The 19,611-nt window shown below is 40.4% G+C and overlaps 1 protein-coding gene across 8 annotated transcripts in view; it reads left to right on the plus strand.

Annotated features, from left to right (window-relative positions):
• LOC129822141 (peripheral-type benzodiazepine receptor-associated protein 1-like) overlaps positions 1-19,611 on the plus strand; it is a 177,231-nt gene that overhangs the window by 100,556 nt on the left and 57,064 nt on the right. For all 8 annotated transcript variants that reach the window (XM_055880143.1, XM_055880187.1, XM_055880158.1 and 5 more), the window contains exon 5: positions 7,873-8,076. In XM_055880143.1, coding sequence (XP_055736118.1) covers positions 7,873-8,076 — 204 coding nt within the window. The remainder of the gene's footprint in view (positions 1-7,872; positions 8,077-19,611) is intronic.

Here is a 19,611-nt window from a genome sequence, read left to right on the forward strand (position 1 = left end):
GTATCACTGCCAGGTACGGCAACTGCTCCGCCCACAACCGCAAGGCTCTCCAGAGGGTAGTGAGGTCTGCACAACGCATCACCGGGGGCGAACTACCTACCCTCCAGGACACCTACACCACCCGATGTCACAGGAAGGCCATAAAGATCATCAAGGACAACTACAGGTGCATCATAGCTGGGACCGAGAGACTGAAAAACAGCTTCTATCTCAAGGTCATCAGACTGTTAAACAGCCATCACTAACACTGAGTGGCTGCTGCCAACATACAGACTCAATCTCTAGCCTCTTTAATAATTAAAAATGGGATGTAATAAATGTATCACCAGTCACTTAAACAATGCCACTTTATATAATTTTTTACATACCCTACATTACTCATCTCATATGCATATACTGTACTCTATACCATCTACTGCATCTTGCATATGCCGTTCGGCCATCGCTCATCCATATATTTATATGTACATATTCTTAATCATTCCTTTACACTTGTGTGTATCAGGAAGTTGTTAAGCATTTTGCTACACTCGCATTAACATTTGCTAACCATGTGTATGTGACCAATAAAATTTGATTTGAAAATTAGATCGCTATGTGCACAGGTAAGATCAGGGATATTGTCTCTGCGTATTGAAACAGGTTGGTATTGTGGTGAAATGGAAGAGGAAAGACTAACTATTGTGAACATGAAGAAATAGAGAATGAATCTAATTTCATCCTCTACTTTCTAGCACGATATACGATTGCTCTTGTTAGGTTCTTATTTTTCAGAGTAAATAACCCACGGAGCTTTAACCAAGTTTAATTCTTCCCATAGGTTCTGTAGAGCTGTAATCAGACAGCAAAACATTTCTCACATCAGTTATATACATCCCACTTAAGACACTCCTCTTTCTCTCCAATCCTTACATTTTATGGCTCTACAGGAAGATAATAAAGAGGGTAACAGGATTCCAAACATGTATTACTCTCTTAAGAGAATCTGTCCTCACCTCCTGACCTCAACCCCTCTTTCATTTTATACACAGATGTCCATCTGTCTTTCCTGTATCAACACATCGCTCTCCTCATCCCCTCAACACATTCCGACGCCATCTGTCTTTCTTCAGAGACATAAAACCCAGTCTCTTTAATTTCCTATCATTAATTTACTATCTCAATGATCAAAGTTTAGCCGATTCCAACACTCTTATTCCAGAAAGCACATCAGATATACCCTGGCATTATGTGGCTGAGTGATGAGGAGAAATTGAAATGTTTTTTGTCCATTGTGTTGTTCCGTTTAGATAAAGCTTGGAATAAAAGAAAAGGGCTACCTATAGTAAAAAATATTTAGCTTCTATGTGGTTAATGTTGTGTGTGTATAGATTGTGTATAGGCTTGTCTACCATATGCATATTTGTGTCAGACTGGGTTCAAGGGACTTCTGTTGCTTTTTATTTTATTTTATATCTTTATTTGTCTGTATATGGTATGTATGTAGGTGTATATATGCAGTGTGTATTTATGTATGTACAGTCGTGGCCAAAAGTTTTGAGAATGACACAACTATTAATTCTCACAAAGTCTGCTGCCTTAGTGTCTTTAGATATTATTGTCATATGTTGCTATGGAATACTGAAGTATAATTACAAGCATTTCATAAGTGTCAAAGGCTTTTATTGACAATTACATGAAGTTGATGCAAAGAGTCAATATTTGCAGTGTTGACCCTTCTTTTTCAAGACCTCTAATCCGCCCTGGCATGCTGTCAATTAACTTCTGGGCCACATCCTGACTGATGGAAGCCCATTCTTGCATAATCAATGCTTGGAGTTTGTCAGAATTTGTGAGTTTTTGTTTGTCCACCCGCCTCTTGAGGATTGACCACAAGTTCTCAATGGAATTAATGTCTGGGGAGTTTCCTCGCCATGGACCCAGAATATTGATATTTTGTTCCCCGAGCCACTTAGTTATCACTTTTGCCTTATGGCAAGGTGCTCCATCTTGCTGGAAAAGGCATTGTTCGTCACCAAACTGTTCCTGGATGGTTGGGAGAATTTGCTCTCGGAGGATGTGTTGGTACCATTCTTTATTCATGGCTGTGTTCTTAGGCAAGATTGTGAGTGAGCCCACTCCCTTGGCTGAGAAGCAACCCCACACATGAATGGTCTCAGGATCCTTTACTGTTAGCATGACACAGGACTAGAGGTCGACCGATTATGATTTTTCAACGCCGTTACCGATTATTGGAGGCCCAAAAAAAGCCGATACCGATTATTTTTAATGTATTTGTAATAATGACAAATACAACAATACTAAATGAACACTTATTTTAACTTAATAAAATACATCGATAAAATCTATGTATCCTGAAATAAATAATGAAACATGTTCAATTTGGTTTAAATAATGCAAAAACAAAGTGTTGGAGAAGAAAGTAAAAGTGCAATATGTGGCATGTAAGAAAGCTAACGTTTAAGTTCCTTGCTCAGAACATGAGAACATATGAAAGCTGGTGGTTCCTTTTAACATGAGTCTTCAATATTCCCAGGTAAGAAGTTTTAGGTTGTAGTTATTATAGGAATTATAGGACTATTTCTCTCTATACGATTTGTATTTCATATACCTTTGACTATTGGATGTTCTTATTGGCACTTTAGTATTGCCAGTGTAACAGTATAGCTTCCACCCCTCTCCTCGCCGCTAACTGGGCTCGAACCAGGAACACATCGACAACAGCCACCCTCGAAGCAGCGTTACCCATGCAGAGCAAGGGGAACAACTACTCCAAGTCTCAGAGTGAGTGACGTTTGAAACGCTATTAGCGCGCACCCCGCTAACTATCCATTTCACATCGGTTACACCAGCCTAATCTCAGGAGTTGATAGGCTTGAAGTCATAAACAGCACAATGCTTGAAGCATTGCGAAGAGCTGCTGGCAAAATGCACGAAAGTGCTGTTTGAATGAATGCTTACGAGCCTGCTGGTGCCTACCGTCGCTCAGTCAGACTGCTCTATCAAATCATAGACTTAATAATAACATAATAACACACAGAATATGAGCCTTAGGTCATTAATATGGTTGAATCCGGAAACTATCCTCTCGAAAACAAAACGTTTATTATTTCAGTGAAATACGGAACCGGGTGGCATCCATAAGTCTAAATATTCCTGTTACATTGCACAACCTTCAATGTTATGTCATAATTACGTAAAATTCTGGCAAATTAGTTTGCAATGAGCCAGGCGGCCCAAACTATTGCATATACCCTGACTCTGCGTGCAATTAACGCAAGAGAAGTGACACAATTTCACCTGGTTAATATTGCCTGCTAATCTGGTTTTCTTTTAGCTAAATATGCAGGTTTAAGAATATATACTTCTGTGTATGGATTTTAAGAAAGGCATTGATGTTTATGGTTAGGTACACGTTGGAGCAACGACAGTCCTTTTTCGCGAATGCGCACCGCATCGATTATATGCAAAGCAGGACACGCTAGATAAACTAGTAATATCATCAATCATGTGTAGTTATAACTAGTGATTATGATTGATTGTTTTTTATAAGATAAGTTTAATGCTAGCTAGCAACTTACCTTGGCTTCTTACTGCATTCGCGTAACAGGCGGGCTCCTCGTGAGGCAGGTGGTTAGAGCATTGGACTAGTTAACCGTAAGGTTGCAAGATTGAATCCCTGAGCTGACAAGGTAAAAATCTGTCGTTCTGCCCCTGAACAAGGCAGTTAACCCAAGGTTAACAAGTATGACAAGGCCGTCATTGAAAATATTGTGTTCTTAACTGGGGGAAAAAAATACGTCCAATAATACCGATTTACGATTGTTATGAAAACTTTAAATAAAACTTGAAATCGGCCCTAATTCCGATTAATCGGTCGACCTCTACACAGGACTGATGGTAGCAATCACCTTGTCTTCTCTGGACAAGCTTTTTTCCGGATGCCCCAAACAATCGGAAAGGGGATTCATCAGAGAAAAGGACTTTACCCCAGTCCTCATTAGTCCAATCCCTGTACCTTTTGCAGAATATCAGTCAGTCCCTGATGTTTTTTGTGGAGAGAAGTGGCTTCTTTGCTGCCCTTCTTGACACCAGGCCATCCTCCAAAAGTCTTCGCCTCACTGTGTGTGCAGATGCACTCACACCTGCCTGCTGCCATTCCTGAGCAAGCACTGTACTGGTGGTTCCCCGATCCCGCAGCTGAATCTACTTTAGGAGACGGTCCTGGCGCTTGCTGGACTTTCTTGGGTGCCCTGAAGCCTTCTTCATAACAATTGAACCACTCTCCTTGAAGTTCTTGATGATCCAATAAATGGTTGATTTAGGTAAAATCTTACTGGCAGCAATATCCTTGCCTGTGAAGCCCTTTTTGTGCAAAGCAATGATGATGGCACGTGTTTCCTTTCAGGTAACCAAGATTGACAGAGGAAGAACAATGATTCCAAGCACCACCCACTTTTTGAAGCTTCCAGTCTGTTATTCAAACTCATTCCGCATGACAGAGTGATCTCCAGCCTTGTCCTCGTTAACACTCACACCTGTGTTAACGAGAGAATCACTGACACAATGTCAGCTGGTCCTTTTGTGGCAGGGCTGAAATGCAGTGGAAATGTTTTTTGGGGATTCAGTTCATTTGCATGGCAAAGAGGGACTTTGCAATTAATTGCAATTCATCTGATCACTCTTCATAACATTCTGGAGTATATGCAAATTGCCATCATACAAACTGGGGCAGCAGACTTTGTGAATATTTGTGTCATTCTCAAAACTTTTGGCCACGACTGTACACTACCGTTCAAAAGTTTGGGGTCACTTTTTAAAAAAAAAAAAAGTTTTTTTTTGTTTTTTTTAAGCAAATTTTTTGTTCATTAAAATAACATCAAATTGATCAGAAATACAGTGTAGACATTGTTAATGTTGTAAATGACTATTGTATCTGGAAACGGCTGATTTTATTATTATTTTTTAAATATCTTTTTTAGGGGTGGATCAGCTTAATATTGTGGAAAGAGTGTTGCTTCCATCAATATAATTGTCTGCGTTATTTACAATCCTCCATGTCTTTTTTTGGTAAATATATATATATATATATATATATATATACATACACGTACATATGCATACATACATACATACACATACTTATATACATACTTTTTTTAGAATATACCTTAATTATTCCCCGCAAACCCTACCACCCTTCCCCCAATTGGAGTAAACTAATAAACAATAACACTTAGGCTTCTACCTTCAGTTTATACATATTATACACATTTTACAGACACAATCTATTTTTTCTTTTGCCCATCTTAATCTTTTTTTTATTTTTATTTTATTTCTTTGTAACTCTGACTAGAAGGCCATCAGCCCGGAGTCACCTCTTCACTGTTGACGTTGAGACTGGTGTTTTGCAGTTACTATTTAACGAAACTGCCAGTTGAGGACTTGTGAGGCGTATAGAAACATACGCAAACTAGACACTCTAATGTATTTGTCCTCTTGCTCAGTTGTGCATCGGGGCCTCCCACTCCTTTTTCTTTTCCAGTTAGAGCCAGTTTGCACTGTTCTGTGAAGGGAGTAGTACACAGCGTTGTATGAGATCTTCAGTTTCTGGGCAATTTCTCGCATGGAATAGCCTTAATTTCTCAGAACAAGAATAGACTGAAGAGTTTCAGAAGAAAGGTCTTTGTTTCTTAGCCATTTTGAGCCTGTAATCGAACCCACAAATGCTGATGCTCCAGATACTCAACTAGTCTAAAAATGGCCAGTTTTGTTTTTTCTTTAATCAGCCTAACAGTTTTCAGCTGTGCTAACATAATTGCAAAGGGGTTTTCTAATGATCAATTAGCCTTTTAAATTGATAAACTTGGATTAGCTAACACAACGTGCCGTTGGAACACAGGAGTGATGGTTGCTGATAATGGGCCTCTGTACGCCTATGTAGATATTCCATAAATAAATCTGCCGTTTCCAGCTACAATAGTAATTTACAACATTAACAATGTCTACACTGTATTTCTGATCAATTTGATGTTATTTTTGATGGACATTTTCTTTTGCTTTTCTTTAAAAAACAAGGACATTTCTAAGTGACCCCAAACTTTTGAATGGAAGTGTATATATGTACGTATATTATTTTACTGCTCTAGGGATGTAATTATTGTTTGGATAACCTTATTTACTATTATGTATTGATTTACTTTTTATTTTTTCACTCTTTATGTGATGCACAATGCAGAGAACACCAGAAGAAGAATTATCATTTAATTACCATAGTGAATTATTGTAATGTTTGTTGTTGTGTCAATTAATCCCATAAGGGATGGGTTGCCAATTGGCGATTTGACACGAAAATAACATTTAATTCATTCCAGAATGCGGCAGCCCGCATGGTGTTCAACCTTCCTTAGTTCTTCCATATCACCCCGCTCCTCCGCACAGTCCACTGGCTTCCAGTCTAAGCTCGCATCATCTTCAAAACCCAGGTGGTTGCCTGCAGTGCAGCAAGAGGAACTGCCCCTCCTTACCTTCAGGCTATCCTCAAACCCTACATCCCAATCCTAGCACTCTGTTCCGCCACCTCTGGTCTCTTGGCCCTCCCACCCCTACGGGAGGGCAGCTCCCACTCAGCCCATTCAAAGCCCTTCTCTGTACTGGCACCCCCCCTAAAGTCAGGAAAGCGGAGCCCCTGCCCATCTTTCTAAAACATCTGAAACCTTATCTCTTTGAATAGTATTTTAAATATCTCTCACGGCGTCTCCACTTGAGGTCCCCCCATGCTCCACTCGAGGCCCCCCAACCCCCCACCCCCCCGACAATCAACCCGCTATAGTGGGCTGCTGGGAGTTTTTTTTGCCTGCCCACTGTGCCCAGGTTAATGAGGCCACATTGTTGACAGAAAAGGCCTCAAAAAAAGTTAATGAATCCACACAGCCAAGTAATAATTCATCATAGATCAATCATTTATTTCCATTCATATATTTCATATCAATGTTAAAATAATCCAGGTTCTTCTCATAATAGTAGAAACAAGTGTCATTAATCACCCACAGACGGGTTAATAATAATGGACTATTCCACGTGCATTATTTCACGCAATATGATTGCAAATGTGACTTTCATTGAAATTAAGCTATGAGGCACTTTCAGAGTGGGACAGAGAAAATACATTTTTATTTTAACTGAAGTTAACCTTTACCTAAGTTAACAGTTCTTTAGTAAAAAGACAGGTGTTGCTGATAATACTGCCATCTTGTCGAATCAGAGGAGATGTATGTTTAGCCCATATATCTCATGCTGCCTGGCAAAAAGAGTATGGCATGTCATATTCTTTTTGGCCAGACAGTATCAGATATATGGGCTACATATAGTAAGACAGAGGGGTGCTGTTTCCCTCGCTTGGATGCTTTCTCCGGTGAGATAGTTTCAGCCACTTACGAATTGAAAGAAAGTTGTCAGGTGCACATTGCACTGTTAGGATGCTGGAATTATTTTGGATGAACGTGCGAATGTAGCCTACTTTTTTAAAGTGATTTGTGTGTCATTCAGATGAAAACATCATGACTGGTTGTGTTCATGGCACATTAAAAGGTAATACATTTTTACAGTTAAATTACATATCGTTACTCTAAAACCCATACAAAATGTGTGTGGGGGTGCTCAGACTGGCCGCTGCCTGGGGCCTCCAAGTCACTAAGTGTGCCCCTTGTGAGGATAATACTGAGGATGATGATGAGCCTAATGCATCACTTTATAATAATGTGACTAAGACAAGAGGGAGAGAGTCATTGTTTTCCCAGCCTGAGCGGAAAAGTCCTCAAGCATTACAAGGAATTGTTTCACATATCTTTGACATCTGTGTGTGTGTTGCAGGGCTGCCCCGTCCCGTCGGGCGTGGTGGAGTTTGAGAGGTTGCTGAGGGAGTCCCAGAAGGAGGTGCTGAGGCTCCAGAGGCAACTGTCAGTCTCCTCCTCCAGAGTCACCTCCTCTAAGGAAACATTCTCTAAAGAAACCTCCTGCAGGGAGCACAACGGCCACGACAGGCCCTGCACACCCGAGGAGAAGAGGAAAGAGAATGTAAGGACTGGAACTATTTAATAATATAATAAATACCATTTAGCAGACGCTTTTATGTAAAGCGACTAACAGTCATTCGTGCATGGCTCCAACACTGCCCCCTGTTGATGGTAAAGAGCACTATATCAGAGCTGTATAGGACCAGAATACCTTTTGCCCTGTTAGAAAAAGAACTCAAAGCAACGGACCTGGGTTCAAAAAGGTTTAAAAATACATTTGAATGCTTTAGCTGTACCTGATTGAGCTTGCCTGTTGCAGTGTAACCAATAGAAAACTCTTAAATGCACAAACCATACCCACCTGGCACCAGAGATACTTTTGAGGAGATGGGAAACTCCATTGGAATCATATTAACGCCCATTGTGTACTTTGCCTGTACGTTGTCAATGGCCCACGCAGTGCATTTTGGGTACACTCTGACAAGGAGATCTCTCCTTCAAGGCATTAATGGGAGTCAATTGGGCCCTAGCACAAAATCTAAACATGAGCACAAATTGAACAAGAAGCTCAACATTACAAATCTTTTCCAGGATTTGAGGTAATTAACTTGTTCTCTGTAATCATTTACATTTACATTTAAGTCATTTAGCAGACGCTCTCATCCAGAGCGACTTACAAATTGGAAAGTTCATACATATTCATCCTGGTCCCCCCGTGGGAATTGAACCCACAACCCTGGCGTTGCAAACGTCATGCTCTACCAACTGAGCCACACGGTAATATCGTATAGCTTTGAAATTGTGACATTACGTACTTTTGAGGAAAATATGCCGACTTCTTGACTCATACCCTGACTTTTAGAAGGGATTGCTTGATGATTAGCTTATCAACCGCGTGACGCAGCATGACAACGCAATGGCGACTGGTGGACAGTCTGCTGGGCAGAGCGTAATACTTTTCTCCATTAATTTCCTACTGGGATTCTTATCTCCTCCTTTTCTAATATCTCTGCTGGCACTTCAAGCAGGCTAAAGCAAAAATGATAAAATTATCAGAAATATTTAAAATGGTATATTCCCACCTTATATTAGTCATTAGGATCTTATATAAACATTAGTACAAATCAAATTGTATTTGTCACATGCGCCGAATACCACAGGTGTAGTAGACCTTAACGTGAAATGTTTACCTATAAGCCCTTAACAAACAATGAAGTTTTAAGAAAATAGAGTAAAGAAAATATTTACTAAATATTACAATTAAAATTAAATAAAAAAGGACCACAATAAAATAACAATAATGACGCTATATACAGGAGGTAACGGTAACGGAGTCAATGTGTGAGGGTACAGGTTAGTCGAGGTAATTTGTACATGTAGGTAGGGGTAAAGTGACTATGCATAGATAATTAACAGCAAGTAGCAGCAGTGTAAAAACAAAGGGGTGGGGGGGGTCAATACAAGTAGTCCAGGTGGCCATTGTTCAGCAGTCTTATGGCTTGGGGATAGAAGCTGTTAAGGAGCCTTTTGCCAGGTCTCTGACCTCCCTATAGGCTGTCTCATCATTGTCAGTGATCAGGCCTACCACCGTTGTGTCATCAGCAAACTTAATGATGGTATTGCAGTTGTGCTTGGCCATGCAGTCTTGGGTGAACAGGGAGTACAGTAGGGGACTAAGCACGCACCCCTAAAGGACCCTCGTGTTGTGGAAAAAATAGCACAAGCAATATGTATAACCTAGAAGTACCCACCCAGATGTAACTGCCCATCTAAGTACTATTTATCTCCAAACACCACATTTTGCTTCCAGTGTGCTTCCGTCCAGATGTTGAGGTTTAAACCATCCAGCTGCTGTTGAATGAGTACAGTGCTGCAGCATTTCCCAAAAGGCAGCACGGCGCGAGGCTGAGTGTGCGGTGACGTGACGCAGCGTGTTTAGGGCCAAGTTTGAGATTAGGCTGAAGCTGACTGACTGACACGGACCGGGTCATGTCTTTTCATTACGAGGGGTGGATGGATAGATCTAATAGCTCTCTGTGCTGTGCTGTACTCTCAGGGTTATGCTGATAGAGCTGACTACAGTAATCTGCCTGACTGCCAGGGGACGTAATGAGATGATTCCCTGTCTTGAACTTGGGCCTGATTTAGAGACACAAGTCACACGCTCCCTCTGCTCTCTCTGCAACACTGATGACTAAAGAGTTCTTAGAAATAGTTAATTTCCTCTCACTCACTACACTACACCCAGATGTGACGGCAGGATAAACCAGATGTCATGAAATGTTCACATTTTGGTTGCAGACTCAATTTAATAAGATGTAAATATATAAATTAATTTTAAAAACTTTGGTTTAAAAAGAAATACATCTTAAGACATGCATTTCAAGACATTACTTATCTTATTTATCTATGTATTGAATGACAACATAAAGTTAGAGTCAAAATTCACTTTGCTCTTTGCAGCTTAGATGAGAATGCTGGTTCTGGTAATCTGTCATTTGTGTGACACACACATGCACACAGAGTGACACACACATGCACGCACACCACAGAAAGGGGCCATGTTGTGTGGCTGTCCACTCTAATCCCCTTTAACAACAGAATGGTACAGTCCAGTAATCCTCTCTCTGTTGCCGTGGTAGCAGTGAGAGGGTTTTGGATGGTAGGTAACGTTAAGACTCCAGCCGACTCTCCTACCAAACACTTTCCTAGCCGATCACCCGCCTCGCCCTGCCTTGCCCCTGCTCTGGATAATTGGGGGCCGGGGATAGCCTTGACGTTGCCACAGATCACTGGAGAGGGGTAGGTTGTATTTGGTGGGGGTGTGTGTTGGTGTCTTTATGTCCCAGTAACTCTGTGTTTGAGGTTAACCTTGTAGTATACCCCCTAGGTACTGTAGGACTCTAAGCTAGACAGGACAGTTTCAGGAGAAATAATCAGACATATCTAGCACTTTGCAGAATAATCATCAAAGTGCAATATAGTTAAGGTTTAGGAAATCTAGATATTATAAGTCTTTGAAACGGGCAAGTGAAAATGTCATCAGAGGAAAAGATTACCATAGCCCGCTGCCTGTAGCTTCAGCTTGGCTGCTCTGTTGGCATTACGTGTTCTCTATGTTATTATTGCACATGATGAGTCCCAACTAAGTGGATTTCTTCTGCAGATCTAATATCGCTGTTGCGTTTCAATATGCATTTCACTAAAAAATCCCACAGCCGAGGCCTACTTGTGGAGTCACAGTGACACCTTTCTCCAAAACCTGTTTTGGAACTGTCAGTCAGATATTTCAGATCCCAGATGTGGGAATTTAGACAGCAGCCTGCAGCATATCGTCCATGAATTAGTGACCGCCATTGTGGACAAAGCAGCATTATGATAGCAGTATGGCATCGATGATGATACGCAGCTGTATTAAAACAGAAAACCAAACCAGCAGCCAGGCCAATCCAATCCATTTAAGGTGCTTTTAAAAAGAAGTGATCCAGTTACCTGTTTCAGTAGTCCTCCACAGGGATTACACCAATGTGCTTATTGCATCCTATCCAGGCCCAGGGCTCTGCTGACTGAATGGGATGTGACACTACTGCTGTAAACATGGACCTGGCCTAGAGTACCTTAACCTAGAGTATAAATCTATGGTATGTTAAGTATGTACAGTATGTCCATGTACAGTAGCATGGACCTGGCCTTCCATACTCTACCTATAGTATGCGTAGAATAAACATCTATTTTGTGTAAAGAAAGTGTACCCAAACATTCTTCAGCCCAGGTGCTCGACTGAGGGACTTGAAAATCAAGTAAAAACATTCCTCACCTCAGGACACTTTAACGGGTGAATATCAAGGAAAATAAAGAAAAGGCACTGTTTCTGCATAGCGCTGATGATTTATTTATGGGACATACAAACAGGACTGTCTGTAGTATATGTGTAGTATTATGCATAGTATATGCTTTATTAGTTACCAATGTTCTTCTGGCATCCTGGACCAGGGCTGACTGAATGGGTTCTTTTGACACTACTGCAGTAAGCATGGACCTGGCTTACTTTATGGATGGACTACACCTATAGGATGTGTATGGTGCTTTAGTAGGAATGGAGCTATAGTATGTGTAGGTTGAACAGTGTGTGCTTTAGTAAGCATGGACCTGCCCTAATGTCCCTCAGTAACCATTAAATAAACCTAGTGTAGTGGGCATGTACTATTGAAAGCGTGAGCCATGCTTTAGGTCGATGCGCTTTAGTATGTTGTAGTCCAAGTATGAATCAGGTCTTTTGTGACGTTTTATAGGCTCTCCGTTTAGCTATGGACCGGGCCTTGTGTTGCATTGTCCATGTCGTATGTGTGTAGGCATAGTGCACATCATGCTTTAGGAAGCACAGATCCAGGCTACTGCTAGTAGGCATATTGTATAGCTTATCCGCTCAGTAGATATGAACTAGGCTTTTTGTGCAGTTGTTTTATAGTTAATAAACTACTGGTTTGATAACCTCAGGCTATGCCTTGTGCTGTGTCAGGTAAAGTAGTGTATGTGTGGTCCAGAGATGGTTGCCAAGGCCAGGTGTTTGTTGTGTAGTCATGGACCACTCCTGTGGCTTCATGTGGCTGGACTCAAGAGTTAGGTGGAATTCATGGTTCACACCCTATTATTACAACTTCACAAGCCTCATCTAATTGGCTCTTATCGAGGCATGGACGTGATGTCAGAATATAGACTGCAGACTAGTATCACGGCTGTGAACTATGATTGAAGCTTGTGTTTTTTGGGGTAACAAAGCCTCAGGAGTGGACGCAACAGTCGCGGTGTGGTCATAATGGAAAGACTTCCCACTTGCTTACCACCAAACAATGATCAAATACAACTGAAGTGCTGCCGACTCCACACTAACCGTCAGGTCCGCCACTTTCTGTCCTATGGATCTAGCTGATCTATCGTCTCCTCTCTTTCCTTGCTGTGTAAATAAAGTACAAAATCCGGATAAAAACTAACAAATGAAACAATGTATTACACTAAAAACCAACAAAAACAACATTGCTTCTGCCACCTGCCCTGCAGAAGTACTTTTCTTTCCTGCCACTGCCGCAAGCCGTTACAGATGAGTAGTTACTAAGTAGTTACTGTAATTGAAAAGAAGCCAGCCATACCCATAATTGACTAACAAGTTACATTGCATAATGTTGCACAACGATTCCATGAACAATGCCATGTCAATGTGCATGTTCTGACATTTGGAGTGATTGGTTTAGTGGAGCGGGTTGAGAGCTTCAAGTTCCTCGATGTCCACATTCACTAAGGACCTATCATGGCCCAAACACCAACACAGTCGGGAAGAGGTCACAGCAACAACCTCTTTCCCCTCAGGAGGCTGAAAAGATTTGGCATGGGCCCTCAGATCATCAAAAAGTTCTACAGCTGCACCATGACTGTACCATCTTGACAGGCTGCATCACCGCTTGCTATGGAAACTGCTCGGCAACTGCAAGGCGCTACAGAGGGTAGTGCGTACCGCCCAGTACATCACTGGGGCCGAACTCTTTGCCATCCAGGACTATTCCACTCCTGAGGCCGGTTGGACGTACTGCCAAATTCTCTAAAACGTCACTAGCTTAGGCTTATGGTAGAGAAAATAGGAACATTCCTGCAGTCTGCATGCCAATTGAACGCTACCTCAAAACCTGAGACATCTTTGGCATTGGATTGTGTGACAAAACTGCACATTTTAGAGTGGCGTTTTTTTGGTCCCAAATACAAGGTTTCTTGATATGCCACACCTGTCAGGTGGATGGATTATCTTGGCAAAGGAGAAATGCTTACTAACAGGGATGTAAACAAATTTCCCCCCCAAAATGTTGAGAAATATGCTTTTTGTGCATATGGAAAGTTTCTGGCGTGTTCTATTTCGGCTAATGAAACATGGGAGCAACACTTTACATGTTGCGTTTTATATTTTTGTTCTGTATATATCACATAGCTCACACTCAACACATTAGGCATTATGCAACATCGTCTCTCTCTGTGTCTTCCCCTCAAATACTATCTGACCTGCATGCCACACTGCCTGAACTCTGATAATCTGTGGCTCTGATCTCTGAACCTCAGCATTGTGGGCAAACACTCAAATTCCCTCCTTATACATGCCTATCTGAGCTCAGGGGACTGACCGCTTTCACTCCCTCACTTCCCTAGATCAATGGACTGGGCTTAGGTGCACGGACAGTATTCTATTCTACGGTTCTATTTTAGGTATTCTATTCCACTCCTGATGTTTCATGAATCATTTTTTTTTGCTCATAGTAACCTTAATAATGATAATAGTAATAATAATACAGTTATTTTCCCTGGCTCGTGTTCTATATTGTAAGTGTGTGAGTGCTCATGTGTGCAAGTATATTATGTGGTCTCAAATGGCTAGCAACACTGAGCGGTCTCTTCATAGAGATATAAGCAGTCACTTCAGAGAGAGTTTTCTCTTCACATGGCGCTGGCTGGTCCTTACTTTGATCCTGTTACTCGGTCATAGCCTTGTCTGCACTAGCCTAGTTCTACAGGATTAGATAAGTAGGTGTGGCTCTAAAATTAGAGACCTGATTCCTGACTCTTAACCCGCTGAAGCTAGGGTGACAAGGAGAAGACACTAATGTCATCCAGATCCAGAGCCACTTCCCCACACTTAGTTCCCCTCCCCAGCCACAGCTGTTATTTCTCTATGAACAAATTAACAACAGACTTTCAGTATGTCTATAGAGAAGGGCATTCTACATGTACTGCACTGACACAAACAACTCTATGATTGGCTGAATGAAATTGATAAGAAGAAGATGGTGGGAGCTGTACTCTTAGATTTCAGTGAAGCCTTTGATATTATAGACCATAATCTGTGTCATTGAAATTCTACACAGGGACACTCAAAGTAAATCTTAAGAGTCATTGTTTATTAATAGTTAACTGGAGAGGTTCCAACAAACTTGATGCACCATATTACACGTCTGTCAGGAGCTCTATTGGGGCAGTCCCGTTAGATATCTTATATACTGCTTATATATATATACTGCTTACAGACACATTACATACGCATGATTTAGCTTAGTCATCATTCATAATTAATTCATCATTAACGTTTGGTTCATGCAAAATATTAAAGTAAGAAATCAATCCAACACAACATTAAACATTAAAACTTCTTCTGGCTGCAAGCCCGAAGCCGGGCACAATATGACAACAGCCACTTCAAGTGCAGGGCGCGAAATTCAAAATATATTTTTTAGAAATATTTAACTTTCACACATTAACAAGTCCAATACAGCATTTGAAAGATAAACATCTTGTGAATCCAGCCAACATGTCCGATTTTTTAAAATGTTTTACAGCGAAAACACCACATATATTTATGTTAGCTCACCACCAAATACAAAAAAGGACAGACATTTTTCACAGCACAGGTAGCATGTACAAAGCCAACCTTACTAACCAAGAACCAACCAAACTAACCAAGAAACAACTTCATCAGATGACAGTCTTATAACATGTTATTCAATAAATCTATGTTTTGTTTGAAAAATGTGCATATTTGAGCTATAAATCAGTTTTACATTGCAGCTACCATCACAGCTACCGTCAGAAATGGCACCGAAGCAGCCAGAGTAATTACAGACACCAACGTCAAATACCTAAATACTCGTCATAAAACATTTCTGAAAAATACATGGTGTACAGCAAATGAAAGACAGGCATCTTGTGATTCCAGCCAATATTTCCGATTTCTTAAGTGTTTTACAGCGAAAACACAATATAGCATTATATTAGCTTACCACAATAGCCAGAAACACAAGCCATTCCCCAGCAGCAAAAGTTAGCGATCGTAACAAACCAGCAAAAGATATATAATTTTTGACTAACCTTGATAAGCTTCATCAGATGACAGTCCTATAACATCAGGTTATACATACACTTATGTTTTGTTCGAAAATGTGCATATTTAGTGCTGAAATCAGTGGTTATACATTGTGCTAACATAGCATCTTTTTCCCACAACGTCCGGATATTTTTCTGACACTCACATATTCTTACCAAATAACTATTCATAAACATAACAAAAAAATACATGTTGTATAGGAAATGATAGATACACTAGTTCTTAATGCAATCGCCGTGTTAGAATTCTAAAAATAACTTCATTACGATATGCAGTTTACGTTATGGCGAGAGCGTGCCCAAAAGCTGGCCGCAAACTACTAGTACAACATGTTTGACAGATATATGAAATAACATCATAAAATGGGTCCTACTTTTGATGATCTTTCATCAGAATGTTGTACAAGGGGTCCTTTGTCGGGAACAATCGTTGTTTGGATTTAGAATGTCCTCTTCTCCAGTCAATTAGCACGGAAAGCTAGCAAAGTGGCGCGAAGCTCTCCTTCCTGAACATACGCAGACAAAGCAACACGCCTAACGTCCTGAAAAAAATTCAATAATCTAATAAAACTATATTGAAAAAACATACTTTACGATGATATTGTCACATGTATCAAATAAAATCAAAGCCGGAGATATTAGTCGTCTATAACGACAGCTGTACAGAAGGCAAAACCAGGTCCCTTCACGCGCTCTCCAGAAAACAGGAAACTGGTGACACGTCATACAAAGAGCATTTATTCGACCCCAGATCAAGTTATACACTCCATTTCTTCTCTCACTGCCTGTCGACATCTAGTGGAAGATGTATGAAGTGCATGTATAATGATATATATCAAGGACATTTATAGGCAGGCCCTAGAACAGAGCATCGATTTCAAATTTTCCACTTCCTGTCAGGAAGTTTGCTGCAAAATGAGTTCTGTTTTACTCACAGATATAATTCAAACGGTTTTAGAAACTAGAGAGTGTTTTCTATCCAATAGTGATAATAATATGCATATTGTACGAGCAAGAATTGAGTACGAGGCCGTTTGAAATGGGCACCTTTTATCCGGCTACTCAATACTGCCCCTGCATCCCAAACAGGTTAACAAACAGAAACAATACAACACAAAAACAGCATTCTTAATACCACAACTGACTAAACAAGTCCTACAGGCTCTAGTTTTATCATATCTTGACTACTGCCCGGCAATATGGTCAGGTGCTGGAAAGAAAGACATTAAAAAAAGCTACAGCTGGCTCACAACAGAACAGAACATATTGCCCTAAACATGTTCCAAGAGAGCTAATGTCAAAATGCATGTTGACCTTTCATGGCTCAAAGTAGAATAGAGATGGTCTGCCTTCACTTCTCTGTTTTGTTAGAAATATGAATGTGTTAAAAACTCCAAACTGTCTATTCAGTCAACTAACTTACAGCTCTGACAGACATTCATATTCCACAAGGCATGCAACTAAAGGTCTCTTCATTGTCCCTAAAGCCAAAATGAATTCAAGGCAACTCACAGTAATATATAGAGCCATGATAGCATGGAACTCCTTGCCATCTCAAATCACTCAAACAAGCAGCTAAAGTAGCTTTTAAAAATGAATTAAACCTCACATCAAAGCACAACGCCACTGACCTAAATAACTATAGTGTCACCCTCCCGAGCACATCTGGTGTTTGGGTTAAAGATAAGATGTGTCCTTGGCATCAGGATATTAGGGCTTGCTCAGAGAAAGCAATTGTAAGCAAAGTAGAGTAAGGACATACTGTTCCTTATGATATGATAGTCTGGTCAGCTTACTGATGTTAGTTTTATTGATGTGTATAAAAGTCTATTCTTATTTTTTGTGTGACTGGTGAAGGCTGCTGGGTGTGAGTGTGGTGAGGGGAATGGGAAATGGAAATGGGAAACAACTCCATAAGAGACCTGTAGGAAACTCGAAATCAAGGGGACTTTATTCATTTTATGAATTTGTCCAAAGGCCACGCACTATACCTCAGTTAAATCTTTGTGGGCGGTAGACTGTAACACGGCAAATGTTTGGTTAAGTTCATATCTATGCACTAGACAGGGCACTAGACAGGGCAAAGGACGTAAGTGAAGCCCTTCTGACTTTAAGTGTATTGAACGGACTGACTTTAAGTGTATTGAACGGAGTGGAGTGATGGATCTCTAAAAATTCCACAAATGAAGCTGAAGGATTAAATTGGTACTCTATCTGTAGCTCATGGCTATGAGCAGGGGGTGATATACTTCATAGAAGCCCCAATCTGATGATGAATCTGTTCAATTTATTGAACGGAGTGGAGTGATGGAGCTCTAAAAAGTCTACATATGTAAAGTGAATGATTCAATTGAAACTTTAGATATAGGAAACTCCAACACAGTTGCTGAGGTGATGGATTAAAGTGAAGCCTTAGCGGGGAGAAAACTCCATCTGTTATTCATTCATGAGTTGAATGGCATGGTTGCCAGGGTGAAATCTGTGGTTGAAGCCTTAGCTGGAGGAATTATTGTGTTTCCATTGACATTTTCATTGCACTTGCATTCAGTAGCATCTATGAATTATTATTATTATGAATAGTATTGATGTCAAACGGGAGAACCAAGGACACGTGTGGTTCCTAATGTTGTGAGATTCTCGTTAGTGTTTACAGAACAACTGGTTCTGAGAGATTAGGATCAGGACTTGCGTTTGTAACAGTAAGCAACTGTAACAAAATGGATGACTTCAGTGTAGCTCTTATTATGAGTACATGTTGCATGGACTGCTAAGGCATAAAAATATAAAAGTGTCTATTCTTATTTTAAATGTATGTAGTTCTGTACCTGTCTACTCATGCTATGTATTGTCATTTTTTCTACATCTAATTTATGTAGTTTTGTACCTGTCTATTCATGTTTTGTATTATGTCATTTTATGTAGTTCTGTCCTTCAGCTGTAATTGTCTATTGATGGTATGTATTATGTCATGTTTTATATTTTTGGTGGAACCCAGGAAGAGTACCTGCAGCTTTGGCTGTAGCTAATATGGATCCTAATAGAATACTAATACATCAGCACCTGTATTTAAAAAGCGTCTCAGATTAGGAGTCCTGATAGAGCATCAGTTTTCCCTTCTCATAATGAATATGAGGGGATACCTGATACTCGATCAGCACTCCTACTCTGCTTAGTTGATACGGGTTCAGAAGTACTCTCTTTCTCCTAACTCAAAGAATCGCCTAACTCTAAGCAGTGTATTATAATCGTAAAGGAATATCAATTAAAGGAGAGGATGGACTCTCCTTTCTAAAGAATACTTAAGAGTTACATCCAGTCTGCTAGTATTGGTATGTGAGTCACGGTTCAGGCTGGAGGGATTCCCTGTGGATTAGATGACTGTAGAGGAGTCCGAGGAGTCAGGCCACTGGGAAGGAAGAAAGGCTGGAGGATAGCTGTATTATAATCCCTGTCTATCTGTCAATTGGTTGGTGCTGAGAGTCAGGTTTATATTACACAATTTTGAGGTTGATATTACACATTTGTGTTCTGCTATTATTCTGCTATGTTCTCTTTTAGCCCCTTTGTTTGACACAGCTCTCTACACAGGGGGAATGATGCTCACGTCTAATTCATTGAAACGCTTTTCAATCAAGCCGTTAGCCAAAGAAAATAGTTTAGTCTTGGTTTCCATAGATTTGAA

This window comes from Salvelinus fontinalis, chromosome 2, assembly GCF_029448725.1.
Source record: "Salvelinus fontinalis isolate EN_2023a chromosome 2, ASM2944872v1, whole genome shotgun sequence".
In the NCBI taxonomy this organism is placed as follows: Eukaryota; Metazoa; Chordata; class Actinopteri; order Salmoniformes; family Salmonidae; genus Salvelinus; species Salvelinus fontinalis.